This window comes from Ursus arctos, unplaced genomic scaffold, assembly GCF_023065955.2.
Source record: "Ursus arctos isolate Adak ecotype North America unplaced genomic scaffold, UrsArc2.0 scaffold_25, whole genome shotgun sequence".
Lineage (NCBI taxonomy): Eukaryota > Metazoa > Chordata > Mammalia > Carnivora > Ursidae > Ursus > Ursus arctos.
Window position 1 is genome coordinate 8,279,540 of NW_026622930.1, and position 21,513 is coordinate 8,301,052.

At 41.4% G+C, this 21,513-nt stretch overlaps 2 protein-coding genes across 7 annotated transcripts in view; one reads left to right on the top strand and one right to left on the bottom strand.

The window, feature by feature from the left end:
• Positions 1-578: 578 nt before the first annotated feature.
• On the bottom strand, positions 579-20,163 carry GSKIP (GSK3B interacting protein). 3 transcript variants are annotated; one of them, XM_026515346.4, is made up of 4 exons: positions 20,033-20,163; positions 11,946-12,006; positions 5,211-5,469; positions 579-2,486 (listed from the first exon to the last, which is right to left on the bottom strand). In XM_026515346.4, the coding sequence occupies exons 3-4, from the start codon at positions 5,466-5,468 to the stop codon at positions 2,325-2,327; spliced, it is 420 nt and encodes a 139-aa protein (XP_026371131.2). In that variant the 5' UTR covers position 5,469; positions 11,946-12,006; positions 20,033-20,163; the 3' UTR covers positions 579-2,324. The 3 variants fall into 3 exon arrangements, with proteins under 3 accessions (XP_026371131.2, XP_026371135.2, XP_057174710.1); XM_026515350.4 differs by lacking the exon at positions 11,946-12,006; XM_057318727.1 differs by lacking the exons at positions 11,946-12,006; positions 20,033-20,163 and adding an exon at positions 8,366-8,534.
• Positions 20,164-20,207: 44 nt separating this feature from the next.
• Positions 20,208-21,513, top strand: part of ATG2B (autophagy related 2B) — a 72,642-nt gene continuing 71,336 nt past the window's right edge. For all 4 annotated transcript variants that reach the window (XM_026515351.4, XM_057318379.1, XM_044389942.3 and 1 more), the window contains exon 1: positions 20,208-20,844. In XM_026515351.4, the coding sequence (XP_026371136.1) occupies positions 20,683-20,844 (162 nt within the window). In that variant the 5' untranslated portion in view covers positions 20,208-20,682. The remainder of the gene's footprint in view (positions 20,845-21,513) is intronic.

The following is a 21,513-nucleotide window of genomic DNA, read 5'->3' on the forward strand; positions in this document are numbered from 1 at the left end:
TTCTTTCCATGATTTTTAACGGCTGCATATTTTTCCATCAAGAGCATGTGGCATAACAACCACTTTTTAGAGCCTTTCCATTTTTTCATTAGAGAAAAAGAACATCCTTGTAGTATATCTTCTGCTGAATCACTTCCCTATGCTAGTTTGCTAGGATATTACCGGTTCAGAAGTTACAAGCTTTGTAAAGGCTCTATTACCAATGTTTTCCAGAAAGGTTTCATCGATATATTCTCCAACAGAATGTAGGAGTGCCCCTCACTAAATCCTTATTGTTATCATTATATTTAAATAAGGGAGATTATTAAATTATTAGGTGAAACCCAGAGCTAAACCCTATTTTCCTTTCTTGGATTACTGGTCAAGTAGAATATCTTTCAAGTGGTTACTGGACATCTATATATTTTTTAGAGTTGTTTGATCATATTATATGCCCACTGTTCTTGTTTTCTTACTGATTTGTAAGAGTTACTTATTTAGAAGCTTTTCCTTTTTGTTCCCCTTTTTCTCTGGGAAGTGAAATCGAGGCTTAATTTATCCGATTAAATTCTTTACTCAAGGTAGATGAAATAGAAGTCTTAGTATCTGTATAGTTTTATTAATATCTTCTCTCTTTGTTCCTCTTTCATAATGATAGAGCAAGCACTTCACAGCAACATGTAACCGCACGGAATTCAAAAATGGCCACGGAAGCTCCTGGTCCTGGAACCAGCCATTTATCACAAAATGAACAATGTCAATTTTTGAATATACAATCACTTTTCTTCATATTTAACTCGAAATGAGTCAACAGAATTTTATTTGAACTTTACAAATATCTTTTACATTTATTTAGCCTGAGATTAAGCGTGAGAAAATCCGACCTGCAGTTGGACTTCACTGCCCAGTTAGCATCTGAAAAAAAAGCTGCGAATGGACATGTGTTTACCGAACGTAGTTAAAGCATCCCGATGAACTCTGACGACGAATACTGACCCAAACCGAACTTCAATCTGGTCTACGTGCTCTTCAGAGCCTAAAAGTACCTATTACCTAACAATGATTTTAAAAAGTCTGCAAATGACAAATTATGAAGGTGTGTCCCAATGCAGAATTTTACTTCAACATTTCTACAGCTGCTGCTTTAGATTACTACTACAAAATCGACTCTCCAATCCTCAGTATTCAATGTGTACTTGAAAACATGTAGCAGCATGGTACAATTCATTTTTATAAATATTAGTACCTGTAATAAAGTATAAAAACAGAGCCTCCCTTTTTCAAATATTAAGTCTCTGAATGCTTCATTCATCCTTTGGTTTCAAACCCATACAATGCACACATTTTACATTGTAGATTTAGCATCGAGACAGAATACTGTGCATCTGCTGGGGAAGGAGGGGCGCTATGGGAATACCAAAGCACTGCATTATAGAAAGGAAACATTGAAGCAAAAATACTTTCTGAATATATACTGTACATTGTGTAAACAAACATTCATAATAAGAATCAACACAGGCCAAAATATTGTTTTCTAGGAAATCGGAATCTTCTTCCTTTTAAATCCCACACACATACACTGAAGATGCTTTTTGTTAAGAAAAGTGGAGCCTGTTCCTATATTTGCTTATGTGCTTCAATATCTTGGAAACAAGTAATTATTACATTCATTTGCTAATGGTTTGTCCTCTTAGTTGGCTGGCTGTTGCAAACAAGGAATACAGAACTATTATTTCAGTACCTGTTTTCCATTTAATACTAGCTAAGTAATATATATATAATTAATTCATCTTTATCAGTCCATATTAGTAATATAAATAGATTAAGTGAAGCAGTGAATTTCAAAATTTGTGCAGGGGAAACTAGTTGATAATTTGTTTCCAGTAAGGCTAGTAGCAAAATAATTACTACAAAGTCAGTCCAAGCTAGTAGTAAACCCCTGATTTAGCAAGCTGAATCCAAGTTTGAAGTTAGGTCATTTTAATTCCTGTATATTACTGTGCAAATCTAGAATCTCCTATATAAGAGAGCGTGCTGGCAGCATCAAAGTCCTGTAATAATAGAATGAAATACTGATTAGGCTTTGAAATGCAGAGATACTACACAAAGAAATCTGAATGTCTTGATAACGGGGTCACAGCAATGGCCTCAGGATTCCCTTCATGAATCGGAAACGAAGAAAGACAATTCATTAGTCAGTAATATCTGAGTCAGAAGCCTAAACTTGAAGCAAGAAATGGACATAAAACTAAGGATGCATTTTCTACTCTGACATATGCAAGTATTTCAAGCTTTATGTCAACCTTTTGTACCAGCAGCAGCCCCTCCAGAAGGAGAAAGCGTCGTCACGACTGTCCATCCCTCTTCAGAGCTTCCAGTCTTTGCAGAAGCGCGTTTCCAAACGCTTCCCGGTAGGCGGGGCTGAGCGTGTCCAGCAGCGAGTAGACGGTTTCGTGATAGGGGGAGTGCAAGTGATCATCCACTTGGTCAAAAGCATAACCTACCACCTGCAAGAGAAATGCAACAGTGACTCAAATAACTAGATTTAACTTGGTACAGAAAGCAAAAACCACCCGTTTACGGGGGCCATTCTTGAATGACACAATTTCTCAATCAACAGTTAGAATATGCACATCTTCTAAGCAATCTGAAGCACAGAAACACCACCAGCAGAATGCCCTCTTTATCATTTTTTTTCTCAAAATGTAAAAGGTTCAGTTTACCGACTCCTGAACCTAAAAAGGCATGTCAGAAGGAATGTAAAAAGCTACACAGAACCAGTATTTCATTTTCATAGACTGAAACACCCTTCTATTTAATCCCACACCTAGTGAGGATCAACCATAACAAGGCACCAGAATAGATAATATATTATCTGTCCATATTTTTATCATTATTTATTTAAACTCTTTTATAAAGAATTCTAAAAATTGTTTATAGTTTCAATCCTGCTTTACAATTAGTTACATTACTAATTCAACATTACTAATACATTACTTACCTGACAAATACTCAACTCTGTGAGATAAAAGGGAATGCTATTCTGTGTGTGTGTGTGTGTGTGTGTGTGTGTGTGTGTGGTGTGTTTTCTTTACACACAGTGAAAACTTTTGTCCCCAAAAAGATCTATCCTGGCTCACCCGCACAGCGTTAGGGCAAAATCAACTTAGTTTTTGTTTTGACTAAAGCTTGTGAATTCCCTAGATAAACTCTAATTTTTTATGACATCTATCCAAGACACCTATCCAAGAAGATGCAAGTTTATGGTACAAGTGGCGCTGGCGTTGTTGTTTTGTTTTATATGACAAGCAGAGGCAGACAGTCAGGACAATGAGTCACACCTCTTCAGAACCATGCTGTGTCGCAGCACTTTCTCTGTGCACTCCAATTCCATTTGCCCCTCTTTTCCCTGCTAGTCTGTAGTCCTCCTAGTGGACAGGGATCATACCTTACTCATGGTTTGATTTCCAATTCCTGATCCAGGACAGTTGCTCAGTAAAAGTTAAGTGAATAAGACTGCAAGAACAAATATTGGAATACTTATGTGCCAGGTTTTTAAGGGATCTAGATCTTTCTGCAAACCATTCATATAAGCATCCCCCAAACGCTTTTTAGTTCTTTCTTTTTCTAATCCCTAGGCTATAGATAAAGAAGCAGGGACTCAGAGAGGTTGAATGACTTACCCAAGATCACTTGATTTCCCATGTTAGGCTTCTGACTCTGATCAGAACCTTTCCTACCTTCCCACAGCCATCTCAGAGTCAATCAGTGCAAGACAGAATTAATTTAAGCAGGGTCATTTATCTCTACTTTTGATTTGCCTATTTCTGTTAAAGATCCACTTCTATAGACTTCTGTACATGCTTTTAGAACAAGTTTAAGGATTTAGGAAGGAGAGCACAAAGATTAGTTAATCCAGGTAGTACTCCCAAAGCTAAGGAGCTACCGACGTGGCAGTTATGAGGGAACCGGAAGTAGTGAAGAGGTTAGCCTTGCAATTTACTTCAGTGGAGGTGACTGCCTGTCAACGAATACACAGGACACATGGTTCCTATACTTCCAAGCAAACTGAATCTAGTGAAATAACAAGACGTCTGTGTACTTGTTTAATATTGTATGACACTCTTACTTGCTTAGGCCTTGCCCTGTACCTAATGATACTGTGCAACTTTGCGGGGCTACTCTTAGGTATAGAAACAGAAAAGTCAGAGGTCTTTCACCCAGACTGATAAGTATTAAAGTCAAAAACTAAATTGTGGTATTTCTACGGTTTATTCCTTTGTTCAGGTCAAAAATTTTCCTAACGGTGAGTTTTGTTGTTCTAGTTATTATTTTTTAAAGATTTTATTTTCAAGTAATCACTACACCCAAGGTGGGGGCTCAAACCTACAATCCTGAGATTAAGAGTTGTACGCTCCACTGGCTGAGCCAGTCAGGCACCCCAGTGAGTTTTGTTGTTTCAAATAGTTAGTTGCTCTTGGGAAGGGCTTTCCAGAGTCAGGATTCTCATTCAAAGGGTGCTGAGAGGTGACTGCCTAGAAAAGCTGACCCACAGGAAAAGACACTCTTGCAAATCTGGAGGCAAAGTATTCTGCTGTGACTTAGTCCTGATCCAACAGCTAGAGAACAGTGCAGTCAGGGGTGCTGTTTTAGTAGAACAGACAGTTTGTGAGAGGTTGGAAAAGATCCTCAACACAGTGACTGCAAAACTCAGTGCACAGAATGCCTAATTTTGGCAGACATATTTAGCTACAGGCAAGAAATAAATTAATTTGGGGGGTGATGGTCAAAACAAAGTAATACTGCAAATCAAGTTTTGTCTTTTTAAAAAAATCCAATTTCTCCACGTTGACCAAAAGACTTTAGAATTAGTAAGAATTCCTAGGGAAAAAAGCTTTCCTTACAAAATCTTGGGGCACGTGGGTGGTGCAGTCAGTTGAGTGTCCACCTCTTGGTTTTGGCTCAGGCTGTGATCTCAGGGTTGTAAGATCGAGCCTGGTGTCGGGCTCCACGCTCAGCATGGAATCTGCTTGAGATTCTCTCCCTCTCCCTCTGCCCCTCCCATCTGCTCGCTCTCTCTAAAAATAAACAAACAGATAAATAAATCTTAAAAAAAAAATTGGAGCTGCTGAGTGTTGCGTTCTCAGTTAACACTCTTCCCATCCCCCACCTACAGTGGTAGAGATAGCAATAAAAAAAATTTTTTTTTTCCAGAGAGAAAAGCGACTTACCCTTAGCCCCGCTTCAGTGAGCTCCAGGCAGTATCTGTTCCTCTCTCTTGTTTCCACATTGATATAGGCCACATCGTCAGCACAGCGCAGGTTTTTTGAGACAAACATGTTGTTAACAGCAAAGAGAACATCATTTACAACTGCTTCGGCTTCTAGCTTCATGTCTTTCATATCAGCTTCTTCAAAACCATTAAGCTCTGCATCTTCTTCAAACCCTGACATGCTGCTCAGCTCCATGGGATTACAGTCTGTTTCCATTCTGCAAAGGAGTAGATATAAAACATGTCTATAGAGAGACATTCCAAATATTATTGTTTGATTAAAAGGAGCTATGCCTTAATAGAAAACATTAACTAGCTAGCAACTTATACAGAAAATATTGTCTAAAACCATTTTCAGTTGTTTTTCACAGATGTGTATAGATTTTCAAAAAACAACTGTTTTCTACTCCTCCCCAAAAAGGTTAATTCCCACAGTGATACTAATTCAGAATATGAGTTTTCAGCTATTTCCAACAATGCCTCAGTAAAAATCTTAGTACATACTTCATTTTTTAAAAGATTTTACTTATTTGACAGAAAGAGAGAGAGAGAACAGGCAGGGGGAGCTGAAGGCAGAGGGAGAGGGACAAGCAAACTTCCTGCTGAGCAGGGAGCCTGACGCAGAGCTCAATCCCAGGACCCTGGGATCAAGACCTGAGCCGAAGGCAGACGCTTAACTGACTGAGCCACCCAGGTGCCCCCATAGTTATTTTTAATGTGTAATTATCTTTCTAGGATAGTAATTTAAAATTGAAGTTGCTGAGTCAAAGTGTATGCTCGTTTTAACTTTCAATAGATATTGCTGATTCACCTTCAAAAAAAGCCTATACTGATTTATCCTCCACGAATAGAATATGAGGGATGACACTTTTTCATTACCCTCTTTACAATCCTTGTTAATATCTCCCAATTTGAGAGGTGAAGAATGATGCCTCACTGTTTGAGTATCTGTTTCTTTGATTAAACATCTTTTTCATATTTATAGGGTAGTCTTAGTTTCAAGATCATATAGCTGTAAAAAACAGAAACGGAAATGAACTCAGATCATTAAACCAGAATTCAAATCTTTACCTACTACAGTACATGATTTCTCAATGGCTCCTTTTATGACTTCTGGATTTGGGGTTTTGCTTTACGAAGGACTTCTCCACTCCATGATTACATTTTAAAAACCTCTTGTTTTCTGAGTTCTCATTCGATATATGTATAGTTAACCTTCTGATCCACCTGGAATTTATCTTGTGTAGCTTTAATTTTGAAATGGATGGCTTACTGTCCCAACACCATTTATTGAATGACTGACTCATGTTTTTACCACTTCTCTGAACTGATCCAAATATTATAATTTGAAAAACATTATTTCTCAGGCTAACTCAATCCAACATCCCTGCCAGGTTGCTATGGAGTTCTAGCTTCTCTTCTCTGACTCCGGTAGCAGTGAGTATTGTTAAAATTCAAAATGTATGAATGCGAAAAGTTAATGAATGTCAAATTGCACTTGAATGCAGGCTTTTTCAGAAGAAAATATGCTTTCTTTTTAGCTGCAGGCTTTAAAAGTAAGTTTTCATTTCTCTGAACTGGATTAAGCATCCATGGTCCTGAATGTAGTAGGACTCTTCAACTTGGGATGAGCATTTATATAATTTCTCTATTATCTTAAAAATTCCATCTCTTTTTCTACAGTTACTGACTTGTGCCCTATTTGTAATACTCAAAATCTTCTAAGTTAGTGGTTTTTACTTTGGCCACTGACCCCACCTCAGAGAAAGTGAATCAAATTCTCTGGCAGATTTTTCTACATATTTTTTAGAGTTTAGAGAATTCTGTATAGCTGTTGCTCTAAAATTACTCACAAAAATCTTAAGGAGTTAGAGTTCCTGTAGCTGCACATCGTTTGCCATCATTAAAGGCAAACCATTTGCTAAAGGCAGTTTATGATAAACCGTGTCAAGCCATTTCAAAAACTTGCATAGCAAATGTACTAATAATCTATTCCTCCAATCCTATTCCAACTAATGATATGCTTTAAGGTTCCTTTACCTTGTCTTCCACGGTACTTTACAGAATTAGTCTCTCACTACTAGGAAGTTAATTATAAATTTATCAATTACTGCTGGAGCAATTTGTCAGATAACTGGAATCTAATATTGACTTATATATATGAAAGTGAAAACATTTGTTTTTCTAAAAATTTCTACCTTTTTTTGTTTTTTAAAGATTTTATTTATTTATTTGACAGAGAGAGAGACAGCCAGCGAGAGAGGGAACACAAGCAGGGGCAGTGGGAGAGGAAGAAGCTGGCTCCCAGCAGAGCAGGGAGCCCGATGCGGGGCTCGATCCCAGGACCCTGGGATCACACCCTAGCCAAAGGCAGACGCTTAACAACTGAGCCACCCAGGCGCTCCAAATTTCTACCTTTTTAAGGTAGAATCATTAGGTATCATTTTAAGGCATAATCATTATGCTCCTTAATATTATACTTGGTTTATGTATAAGAAAAGAGCCCATTTTATTTTTTTAGAGAGTCAGTTTTGAAGATTTTGGAATGGAACTGTCCATTATAAGTCTCTTAACATCATGAATACTGAACACCTTTGTTTTGGTTAAGTGATCAAGTACCTCAATTATGAATGTCAGAAATAATAACCATGACATAAAAAAGATGTTTACATGAGAAAGCTTGTTGACAAGCTTTTATTTATTTTTTTAAAGATTTTATTTATTTATTTGACAGAGACAGCCAGCGAGAGAGGGAACACAAGCAGGAGGAGTGGGAGAGGAAGAAGCAGGCTCCTAGCAGAGGAGCCTGATGCGGGGCTCGATCCCAGAACGCTGGGATCATGTCCTGAGCTGAAGGCAGACGCTTAAGGACTGCGCCACCCAGGCGCCCCTGTTGACAAGCCTTTAAAGCAGGAGTCTAATTCACTGCAATTAGGACCTTAATGATGGAGAAAGACGAAGAATCCAACACCAGAATGGAAGAATCCCTCACAGGTCAGGAAAGTATGTCATCAAGCTGTTGCTATGTAATAATTAGCACCAATGGGGAAAAAAAGAGACAACTTTCCTAACTGCAAACTTTTAGAAGATTTTTTCTAAAATGTCTTGGGGCACCTGGGTGGTGTAGTTGGTTGAGCATCTGACTCTTGATTTCGGCTCAGGTCATGATCTCAGGGTCGTGAGATCGAGCCCTATGTCGGATTCTGTGCTGGGCATGGAGGCTGCTTGGGATTCTCCTCCCTCTGTCCCTGCTGGCCGCTCATGCCGTGCTCACTCACTCTCTCTCATAAAAAAAAAAAAAAAAAAAAGTCTTTACATGATAGAGGAAAAAAGACACATTCAGAACTTCTGGTAATGATACATACACATGAAAATGAAACATTTTAGTACTGAAGCACTATACAAGTTAATAACATTTTACACTAGTATTACTTCAAGATATCATAATTTATCTTTTATCCATTATAAAGGCTCTTGATTATTATCAATACTCTTTCCCTTTCCTAATAGCACCCAGATTTTCTTAGGGGAATCATAACGCCCTCTTCCCTTACTGAGGAAAGTAACGAAATAAGGTGAGTGAGACTGACTCCAGTCCCGGCTAAAGACTACCCTCGTCGACACGTCAATTCCTCCCAGTGACTCCAATCCAGAGCAGTTGAGCGCATAGCCCCAGGTGTTCCTGGTAGTCATCCTGAGACGGGGACACTAGCCCAAGGATGATGCTGACAGAGGGAACGAACACAGCCAAGAGATTCACAGTGAAAGGGAGCCAGAGTCCTGCCAGCTGCCCAACCTTCATATTTTTCAGTTATTGAGTCCAACAAATTTCCATTCTTACTGGCAACTGACAGCATCCTAATTGATTTAGAAGCCGACCCAAAATGAAAAGTAGTGATTGATCTAGCTCTTCAACAGCTTCATAAAAGAGATTTAAAAAATGGAACTGATATTTTTGAGCCTGCCATGCAGAAAGTACTTAATAAAAGCTCTGTAGAATGTGAATTTCATTATGTGTCTCTATTAGTTTCCTATTGCTGCTGTAACAAATTAAGCACAAACCTAGTGGCTTAAAACAACACAAATTTATTTTCTTATATTTCCGGAGGTAAAAAATCTAGAATCCAGGTAGCAGCAGGGATGCATGACTTCTGGAGCCTTCAGAAGAAAATTAGTTTCCTTGATTTTTCTAGCTTCTAGAAGCTGACTGTATTCCTCATGGTCCCTTCCTCCACCTTCAAAGCACATCACTACACTCTCTGGTTCTGTGGTAACACCTTCCTGTTCTGACTCTTCACATGGGCATCCCTTTCACAAGGACCCTTGTGCTCAGGTTGGGCCTACCTGGACAATCCAGGATATGTCCCATCCAAGGTCCTGAAGTTAATCCAACCTGCAACGTTCCCTTTATCATATAAGGTAACACATTCAGTTTATGGGGATTAAAACGTAGACATCTTTGGGGGCCATTATCCTGTCTACCACAGTGCGTGTACCCTATTAGCAGGAAAGGAGTATGAAGGCAGTCCAAGAGACCTCATTTTCTGGCCTTCCTTTTTGGAAGTTGTAATTTATTTTTAATAAACACATTGGACAGGGAATGTACAGTACCAGGCAGTTTACATGGTTCTCTTAAAAAATGCCCAGAGTACTTGCCAAGCTAAGTGTCTTCTTCGGAAAGATTCCTTAATGATAGTTTCATGCTTTGTATTCTGTAACTCCAGGACCATGATCACAGCAAAATGTACTGGGGATGGTGTTTCAATTAAAGGTATCACCTCAAGGCTGGCAAGGGGTCTATAAATCATCCTGAATTAAGAGCTCTGTCCAGCTACTTGATTCTGGGTGGTAACTGGCCTATCCAATTAGATCCTCTCTTGAGGAGACTGAACACAGAGCCATGAAGGCACCACCAAACACTAAGGCAGCTAGTGGTGACAGTGCTGGAGCTACGGCAGTAGACCACCAAGCAACAGGGTGGCTTTATCAATGGGACACTAAAGAAATGGCTTCTACATTTCTGATGATGCATCCCAGCAACTAAAAATACTTTGAGCAGATACCCCATGATATGTATATTTATTTACATACATATTCTACTACAATACATAAATATGAATTTAAATAGACGTAAAATATGATCTATAAACTTATTTTCTCTTACTTCTCAGTGGATTATCTTGTGTACCTGACTGTGGAGGCCTGTACCATAGACGATGAGGAAATGCGTGCCCATTCTGGTGAAGGGACACCACTAGAATTACTCTTGACACATTAGAGCTGCTGTCTGGTTACCGGAATGACTCTCTCATCAGTATGAATCTGGTAAAAATCCTTGGTTTCCCTTTCTGCAGGCAAAACAAGTTATCATTATATAACAAACTCTAGACCAACAGAACTTTGTGCGATGATGGAAACATTTTTTATCAGTGCTGTCCAAGACAGTAGCTACAAGCTCCTGGTTAGAGTGACTGAGCTACTGAATTTCAAATTTCATTTAATTTTCATTCATCTAAGTTTAAATCGCTAATGGCTCCTGTATCAGACAGCATAGGTATAGACCTTTGTGAATACCTGTGGGTAACATGACAAGGAACTGAATTTATATTAGGGTTGAAAAAAATCAGTAAATATAAACGTACTAAATTAAGCTTATTTTATATATGAGTAGCAAGATTTGGAAATACATGGTAGAAAAAATATTTTTTTAAAAAAAGATTTTACTCATATGAGACAGGGAGAGAGGGAGAGGAAAGAGAGAGGGAGAGACAGAGAGGTGGGGGGTGGCAAAAGGAGAGGGAGAAGCAGACTCCCCGCTGAGCAGGGAGCCCGATGAGGGGCTCAATCCCAGGACCCCAAGATCATGACCTGAGCCAAAGGCAGATGCCTGACTGAGCCACCCAGGCGCCCCTAGAAAAAAATATTTTGAATCTTAGCTAGTCTATGGAGGGGAATTAACCCTCTTGTTTCAAATGGTAAAAAGTAATGAATTCTTACGTTTTGTGATCTTGTCAATTCAGACTCTAAGTTTATTAATTATCATATGTCATAATTACCAAGTATAACCCACTATGCGCCTATGCATCCAGCATCTCTTTAAGCGTTAGAATACTAATTAAAGGTGTCTACTGGTGGGGCACCTGGGTGGCTCAGTTGAGTGAATGTCCGAGTCTTGATTTTGGCTTGGGTCATGATCTCGGGGTCCCGGGACTAAGCCCCGAGTTGGGTTCTGCACTGAGCAAGGAGTATGCTTGAGATGCTCTCTCTCCCTCTCCCTCGCACTCTCTCTCTAAAATAAATAAATTTTTTTTAAAAGATTTTATTTATTTATTTGAAAGAGAGACAGCCAGTGAGAGAGGGAACACAAGCAGGGGGAGTGGGAGAGGAAGAAGCAGGCTCCCAGCGGAGAAGCCTGATGTGGGGCTCAATCCCAGAACGCTGGGATCATGCCCTGAGCCGAAGGCAGACATTTAACGACTGTGCCACCCAGGTGCCCCTAAAATAAATAAATCTTAAAAAAAAAAAAAAAAAAAGGTCAGCTTAATTTGGGAAATAAGGCAAGAACATGAAATATGTACATAAATATTAACGCTATGCACATGCATCATAATTACAACCTAAGAAATGTACTTAATTGTGAGTGGCAGGTAATTAGAGAAAGCAATGATATGTTTTGGTCCTACTACAAACTTACCACTAAACTTGTATGAACCTGGGCTGGCCACGTAACCTCACTGGACTCATGGTTTTCTCACCTATAAAATAAGGGGAATAGACAAGAAATTCTTTACTGTTCTTGAGAGTGCTGACATCCTGTGATCTATGACATAATTGTCAGTTATGATGGGGCTTGACTTTGACTCATGGAACAGATCAGTCAAAACTGGTCTTGAATGAGCACAGGTGAAGTTATGGATAAAGCAGAAAGGACTTGAGAGTTGTGAAGAATTCTTCATAGGGAACACAGCATAAGGAAGAGTCTGCACGGGGTGTGGCAGGAATTCTTAGGAGACTAGCCTAACTAGTCTAATGCAAGGACAATGTTAGGAGAGGAATGATACAGATGGCCCAATCTGAAGTGTGCTGCTACCCAGAAAGGAGAATTTGATTTGGATAGAAGAGCTTCTTTCAAGCTCTTTGTAAATGGTAACAGCAACAGTCTTTATATTTAAAGTGGGTTTCTTTTAGCAGCATATAGTTTGGTCCTGCTTTTTTATCCAATCTGACGATCTCCACCTTTTAATTGTAGTGTTTAGACCATTTATATTTAACATGACTACTATAATTATTGATGTGGTTACTATTTTGCTGTTTTCTATTTGTGCCCATCTGTGTTCTCTTCTCTTTTCCTTATTTTTCTGCCTACTTTTGGACTGCCCACCTTTTAGGATTCTTTTTTAGGCCCTTTGGTGGCTTATGAACTAACTCTTTGTTGCGTGTTTTTATTGGTTACTTTAGTTTATACTATACATCTTTATTACCGTCTACCTTCAACCTTGAAGTGATATTATACCACTTCATGTATAGCATAAGAACCTTACAAGAGTGTACTATATAGCCTTTGTACTATTTTTGTTGTATTTTACTTCTACGTGTTAGAAACTTAATACATATTATTTTTGTTTTAAAAAGTCAATTTTTCAGCGATTTAGGTAATAAGAAAGAAGTATTTTTGGGATGCCTGGTGGCTCAGGTCATGATCCCAGAGTCCTGGGATCGAGTCCTGCATTGGGTTCCTAGCTCCGCGGGGAGCCTGCCTCTCCCTCTGTCTGCCGCTCTCCGTGCTTGTGCTTGCTCTGACAAATAAATAAAATCTTTAAAAAAGAAATATTTTTAAAAATGTATTTTATATTAACCACATAATGTCTATTTCTGGTGCTTTGAATTCCCTTGTGTTTATTTACCTTTGCATCTATGATCTGTATCATATTCCTCTGCCTGACGGATTTCCTTTAACATTTCCTGTAGTGCAGGTCTGCTGTTAATGAATTCTTTCAGCTTGTCTATATCTAAACAAGTCTTCCTTTCACCTTCAGTTTTGAAAGTTATTTCTGCTTGGTAAGAATCCTGGGTTGACAGTTCCCCCACCCCTTCAAGATTTTAAAGATGTCTACTATTAATTTGTTTATATTATTTCCCATGAGAAATCTGATGTCACTGTCTTTGTTCCTCTGGTTGTAGTTTTCCTGATTTCTTTTGCTTGGGGTTCATGGAGTCTCATACTCTGTGGGTTTATACAGTTTTTAACAAATCTGGAAAATTTTTGGCCCTTATTTCTTCAAACATTGATCTGTCCCTCCTCTCTTCGGGGACTCAAATTTCATGATTTGTCTAAATGAAGTTGTCCTACTCCTTTTTTTTTTCTTCACATTTTTAATCGCTTTTCTGTGTTTCACTTGAATAGCTTCTATTGCTATGTCTTCAAATTCACTAATCTTTTCTTCTGCAGTGTCTTATCTTTTCTGCCTGAGTCTTTTTAAAAAACATATTTTCCACGTCTCTAATTTGCTCAGTCTTCTCTCAAGCCTTTTAAACATATGAAATGGTATTTTAATTTTAGAGTTGGGGAAGAGAGGCAGAGGGAGAGAGAGTCTTAAGTAGACTCTGCCCTGAGCATGGAGCCCCACATAGGGCCCAATTCTATAACCCCAAGATCATGACCTGAGCCAAAACCAAGAGTCGGAGGCTTAACCAACTGTGCCACCCTGGTGCCCCTCTTCCTTATAATTTTCTTAATAATATCTTCTTTTCTTTGTTTTATTGTTAAGAATACAGTGTATAATGCATGCAACATACAAAATATGTGTTAATTGGCTACTCATGTAAGTGGTAAGGGTTCTAGTCAATAGCTGGCTATTTAAAGAGTTTGAGGAGTCAAAGTTATACTTGAAAAACAAAAAGTTATACTTGGATTTTAAACTGCATGGGAGTTGGTGCCTGCATTGTTCAAAGTTCAGCTGTACTTTTGGACTCTTGGTTTTTCAAAATTCAGCTTGGACACATTTATTTCAGGATTCTGTATCTGATCTCAAGAAAGAGTTAATCACTATAACCTTCTTCCTTTGCATTAGTACTGCCATAGGTTTTCATACTTCATCGCAAATCAAGGCCTCTGATGTCTATATTACCAGCATAGGGTCACGCATAAAGCAGGTCTTCACTGAATATATTTTTTAAAATTTATTTATTTATAATCTATACCCAACATGGGGCTCGAACTCACCACTCTGAGATGAAGAGTCACATGCTCTACTGACTGAGCCAGCCAGGTGCCCCTTCACTGAATATTTTCGGAATGAATAAACCAAAGAAAAAATGTGAACTCTCTGCTTCCCAAGCTGTGATACTTGGCCCTGTGACAAGGGGCATACAAAGCCTAGGATAAACACTGTAGACATTCTCCCCAAATACACATCACTGTTATAGTAACAATACTATGAAATATGATGCAAAATTGCCTAGAACTTTACAGCAAAGGGAGGTCTTAAGCCATGCCCTCTTCAGGTTATGCCTCCACACCGCTAGGGTTTCCTTTGCCTCTGATAAAAAATATTTGAGTGAATAGTAAAAGAAGTACTGCTCTTCCCTAAGAAATTAACTCAAAAAACTTAAAATTCCAGGCATTGGGTCTGGGGGTATGAAGTTAATGAGCAGAGGTGGAAGCTAGTAGAAGGGTAGCAGGTTCGTACTGAGTTGGACCTCTCTATGTCTTTATGCTTCTTCCCACTTCAGTTAGTGTATTGTTTCTTTGTAAAAAGCTAAGGTAATTACTGATAGCTCTTACTCCACCTGTTGGTATGATTTAGGGGCTGCGGTAAGTGTTTTTGGAAAATTCACGAAACTGGTTATCGAGATACTGATTAGTAAATCCTTTATTCCCTACTTCTTAATTTTTTATCTTCTAATTTTTCTATGGTGAAAAGAAAATGTATTATGTTTGCAATAAGACAAGAGTCTTTTGAAAATGTGATATATTGGAAAGTACAAGGTATAGAAGCAGAAACACTCTAAAAGAAGCCAAGCTATTGAGATAGTTAAAGTAACTGGTAGCTTCAGTTTCAAGGGGAATGAGAGGTTTGAATTTATCTGCATTTCAAACAAGAGTTTTGAAAGTAAAGATGAATCATGTTGATTAATTATAATTAGCAACATTTAGAAATTAGCCAAAGCTAAAGCTAGTTTAATTTTTATTTTCTGTTAAAAACACATTTAATCTGTTTTCAATAGCTCTAAGATGTGTTTTGAAATTAAAAACTTTATTTTTTAAAATTTTTCAAAAGGATTTTATTTATTTGAGAGAGAAAGCAAGAGAGAGAGAATGAGCTGGGTGGGGAGGGATGGAGAGGCAGAGAGGGAGAAGCAGGCTCCCCACCGAGCAGGGAACCCGATGAGGGGCTGGATCCCAGGACGCTGAGATCATGACCTGAGCCGAAGGCAGATGCTTAATCGACTGGGCCACCCAGGCACCACCAAAATTTTAAAACTTAAAATCAAAATAATCATATATTACAAATACACTGTATTTGTAATTCAAATAAAAGTGGTATTTTTTTCATTTATATACTAATTTGTGAAATTACTCTGCATCCTACTTTCAACAATGATGGGGACACATATACATGACTAAGTAATAACAAATCAGTTATGGAGGGAGCTAACAGTGAAGAAATATACAGATACTGTTAATTTGAGAAGCCTTGTAAACTATAAATAAGCAGCAACACTACACCCCTGTAAACAACCTTTCCTTCAAAACCAGAAATTAGAAATGAGATTCTAAGAAAAGACTCAAAAATTGAATTCTTAAAAAAAACCCTCCAGGCTTTAGTTTTTCTTTCCATGTAATCCTCTAGGTTACAGAGGATTGGGTACTATATTTAATATAAAGTACACTACAAGCAAAATAAGACAAATCAATATCTAAATAGATATAAAATAGAAAACCTCTCTGCTTTCCATTTCGACTCTAAATTGGCACCTTACCAGGTTCTGAGCAATATTCCACTGCCAGCACCTTCAAAATATTGCAATAGCTTATGGATGCTATCAGTTATTCTGGTAGACTGCGTCACCTTGTAGAAAGTTTCCAAAATGATTCCTTAAAACATCATACATCAATTATTTAGGAACCAGCTCTTTTTAAAAAAAAAAAAAACATTTTATTTATTTATTTGAGAGAGAGAGTGCACACAAGCAGGGGAGAGAGGCAGAGGGAGAGGGAGAAGCAGACTCCCCGCCAAGCAGGGAGCCTGATGCAGGGCTCAATCCCAGGACCACGGCATCATGACCTGAGCTGCAGAGCTTAACCGAATGAGCCACCCAGGCGCCCCTAGGAACCAGCTCTTACTTCGTCTGTGGGTAGAATTTTTGTGCTATGTTAGTGTTCTAGAGGACTGATAAATTGATTATCAAGGTATTTATCACTAAGTTCTTTATTCTCTACTTGATTTAATAGACTTTATTGTGTTTCATCATAAATTTACACCATCAAAGTGCTGAAAAAAGACTGTAGATTTGTCCTTGATGACAACAATTATATAGCATGACAAAAGAACCGAAGCAGGGGTGCCTGGGTGGCTCAGTGGTTAAATGTCTGCCTTCGGCTTAGGTCACGATCTCAGGGTCCTGGGATGGAGCACTGCATCGGGCTCCCTGCTCAGGCGGAAGCCTGCTTCTCTCTCTCCCTCTGCACCTTACCCCCCCCCCCCCCGACTCATGCTCTCTCAAATACATAAAATCTTAAAAAAAAAAAAAAAAGAATGATTTCAAGAGCAGCATACAGATTTCCAATTTTCACTTTGAGAATTTGACTTTATAGGTGACATTCAAACACTCAGCAGAGGGCTAGAACGTAGTATCTTAAACAGGATGACTTTTTATTTGTATCATATATCACAGTCTGGAAAATCCACTCAATATGAACAAGAAGTGGCCAGCCAATAGGTGCAGTGGTTAAAGGGTCTGGAACATGGCAAGAATCTCAGCTCTGCTACCTACTCTGGGACTTGGGGCAAGATACTCGAATCTCTCTGGTAAGATACTCCTCCTCTCTAAAATGAAGCTAACCACAGCATCACCTAGTGGGATACCACAAGTACAGATGGAAAGTGTTTAGCATGGTGCTAAGCTCAAGAAATATTATCTGGTTATTATTATATATTAAAACGATCGTTAAAGAAGAGCTGACTCTGAAACTCAAGCCATTTAACTCTGAGTTTGGTGCTTTTTACATCACGTAAATGCTGTAGCTGCTGCCGTCTTGTACAGCTTCCAGAACCATGCAACGCGGGAGCCCTAACATCATATTCCTGTTACCTCAAGTGCCAAGTCTCAAAAGGCCAACAGCAGGCATGTCATCCACTTTTCTTTTGTTTCACACGTTAACATGGATTTCTTTGAAGGATGTACATAGCTCTGGTATGTGGCTTCTAACCTGTCACTTCAAAGCCTTTTACAGAATTCTTAAAAAGTTGACAGTGTTTGGTTGACAATGTTTCTTCACCTTCTTCATTTAATTAACACTAGGTGTTAACATTTTGTGATAGTACTCTGTCTTTGATAAAACATAAAAACAGCACTGTGATTTAGGATGAGTTCATACCCTGTTTGAGCTAAAAGTATAATAATGCTAGGTCCTAAGCCTTAACAACTATGCTTTCTCCTAGAAAGCATAAAACATACAAGGCAACAGGGGTAACACTGGAAGGGAGCATGTTTATTATAAAATCTTTCCATTTTTATTTTCCTTTCCTGATATTTGAAATTCCAGGCATTCCATGGACAGTCTGAATGCAATTCTCTATTCCAAAGGAAATCACTTAACACTTGGACTTGAAAAGGAAGTCAATTTGTCAAAAGTCCGGTTCAAACCTTACAAGGCCTATTCTACTTCTCTGCCAGATGAGATTCCACCTTTTCATCACCTTGTTTATACTCCTTTTATGGCAAATGTAATTATTATTCTTAAACATGTCTTACTTATCATCTTCAAAATATATCCAGAATCTAACTGCTTATTACCTTGACCACAACTACTATAGTCCAAGCTACTGCCTTCTGCTGCCTGCATTCCTGCAATAATCTCCAACTGGTCTGGCTTTTTTCTCCTTTGGTCCTCCCACCTCTACACCGGTGTTAGCATGATCCCGTATAAATATAGGCCAGATTATGTCACTCCTCTTCCTGGAACCCATTCACCTACCCAGAGTAAAAGGCCAAAGTCCTTACAGGGCCCTATGGAGCCTGCCCTCACCCAAGCCCCCAGCTTCTCCTCTTTACTTCACGCCCCACTGATGTTCCTTGAACTCACCAAGCATGCCCTGCCACAGGGCCTTGCACTTGCTGTTCCCCTGCCTCGGAAAATAACATGTCTTGCTCCCCAGCGTTCTCCCAAGACTCTGCTAAAACATCACCTTATTAAATAAGAGAGGCCTTCTCTTACCCCTTCTGTAAAAAAGTGGCAAATCTCTTCCCTCTCCATTCTCTTTGTATCGCTTTACTTTTTTTCTACAGCACTTACCAGCACATGGCCTATGATATATTTAATTATTGTCTGTTTCCCCTCCCTTCAATAAAATGTAAGCTTCATGAGGCCGGGGATTTAATCTGTTCATTGCTCTATCAACAGCACCGAAAACAGTCCCTGGTACATGGCAGGCAACAAACAAATCTTTACTGAATAAAGGAATGGCCTTTCACCACAGAACATAAACTCCTTGAATTCTTTTCTACCTTTTCCACATCACCAACTGTGGAGACCTTCAATTAACGGGTCCTTAACAAATATTTCTGAATGAACGAATAGTAAGGGAACGGAGAATGCTTGGGACAAACCTACAAAGAATGAGGGGTACCAACAATCTAAGCAACTACATATACCAGAGAGCACACTGGTTCTCAAATGCAAAGGTGGTTGTGGAAAGGGGAACCCGAGCTTGTTTCATCTGTGAACATTTCCGGGCTGTCTTGGTAGAAGTTATCCACGTAGCAATAAAATCTTCTGAAACCCTTCGTCTTAATTCGCTACCCCTAACGAAACCTTCCGTACCAGTGGTCTGTTTAGGTTTGTCCCCTACTCAAGCTGGGCTAGTCTGGGTTCTAACCCCGGGCATCTGGCCTCCTGGGCACCGAACACCCGCACGCAGGCCTTTCGGGGTTGACCAAGTTAAAGGGAGGCTCGGCCTCTGCAGGAGCTGCCCCCTAAAAGGCAGAAAAACGGTGGCGCAGATTCCCAGAGCAGCACAAGGACTTCGCTCAGGTTTCCGCCGGGTCCGGAGGCTCTGGCATTGAGCAGAGAAAGCAGTGCTGCCCACAAATGTCTCCACAACTCAAGTTTCCCGGCGGCCGGTGCAGCACACCCAGCACGAAGAAAGCGCTCTGTAAACTGCAAGCCGCTAGGCAAACAGTACCGAAGATGAAGCTTTGGAAACAATACCTGAAAGAGGCGGGGGGCGGATAACTTGCTGACAATGGGCACCGGTCAATACCTGGGGTGCAGGGGTGGGGGATGCGCGGTGGCAGGTTGGGACCGGAGATGCTGCAGCCCCCAGCCTGGGGCCGGCGGCACTCCGAGAGCCTGTTTCCGGGGTCGGGGTCCCCATTGACCGGACGGCCCAGGCCAGACGCGCCCCCAGACCCCTGTCAACCCGGGCACCGGGCCCCTTGCGCCGTCGCCTCCCACGGCCCGGCCCGCTGCGCCGCGTCCCGCTCGCTGGACCCCCGGGCCTCCCGCGAGCCTGTCTCGGCGGCCACCGGCCCGCCTCCTTCCCGGTGCCAGCTCACCTGCACGCGTCCGGCGTCCTCCTCTTCTTCCCTCCCGAGGCGTCTGGAACCGACCCGAGGCGCCGTCCCGCCTCCCGCCCTCATCCCGCCCACTTGATGCCGGAACCGCTCCCTTCCCGCCTCTTCTCCCCGCCTCCTCAGTTCTAGTGTGGCGTCACTTCCGCCTGCGCCCGGCCGCGCGCCGCGAATGTGGGTGTCGCGAACGCGCCGGGAGCGTCCCAGAGCCGGGAGCGCGCCCCGCGGATGACAACAAATTCGTCGTGCGCCGGCGGTGGAGGAGCCCGCCTCAGTACCTGCCTCAGGCCCTGCTGCCTCCCCGCGTGTCCTCTTGCATCCTCTCTCCGTAACTACTAGGACCCTCGCGGAGGCCCCGCACTCCCACCCCGGGCCTGGGCCGACGGGGACTCCGACGCGCCTGGTCCCCGCCAGGCCTAGCGCGAGCCGCGCGGCTCGGGCGATGGGGTCGCCCTGAGGGACGCCCGTCGCCCAGCGGTCATGGAGGGGCTGTCCCGGGCTTAGGCCCCTCCGCGGACCGGGGACGCCGGCTGGGACCCGAGGCGCCGCTGCCGTGGCCTGGAGCCGGAGCCTGTGCCCAGGGCCGGAGTCGCCGCCGCTTGCAGCCCCCGCGGGCCCCGTTGCCAGCCCTTATCATGCCTTGGCCGTTTTCGGAGTCCATTAAGAAGAGGGCCTGTCGGTACCTCCTGCAGAGGTACCTGGGCCACTTCCTGCAGGAGAAGCTGAGCCTGGAGCAGCTCAGCCTGGACCTGTACCAGGGCACTGGGTCCCTCGCCCAAGTCCCCTTGGACAAATGGGTAAGAGCCGCCGGCGGCCAGCCGGGAGGGTCTCGCTCCCCTCCTTAAGGCGATTTGAACGAGTGTCACCCGAGTTTCGTGACGTTCAGCCCCTCCCTGGGGATTGTTTAGATCTAAGTGTGGCAGGGCTCACAGAAATGTGTTCAAGTATTTAGTCTGTTTCTAGGAAGTTTGCGTCCCCAAATCACGTGTTTCAGAAACTTAACAGAGGTGATGGAGTCTACATTGAGGGAAGCAGCTGCGTCAGTGGTTTGGGGGCTTTGAAAGCTGGCCGCGACGGGTCCCTGGAAGGTGGTGACCAGGGCTGACACTTGGGTACTAGGGGTCGCGGGGTTCCTATTTCATGGGATGACACTCTGGAAAGGCTAAGGATGAGGAGGACCTTTGGGGATGTCAGAATTCCTAGTTATTCCTTTATTTTGGGTTGGCTAGTTGAACACCGGGGTCTGGGTACAGCGTCTGCCATCTGGAAGGAGGTTAGGCGAAGGCCTCCCGCCGGCCGGTGTGCCTGTTTTTGCTTGATGATATGTTTACAAGGCCAACCTGTGAATGGTTGCGTGGCCCCAGTAGTGCTGGTTAGTTTTGCTTATTGGCTTCACGTGACATCGTAAAAGCAGGTGTTGCAAAAGCTCTGAAGCTGCGATATTCAGACATTTAAAAACCTGTATT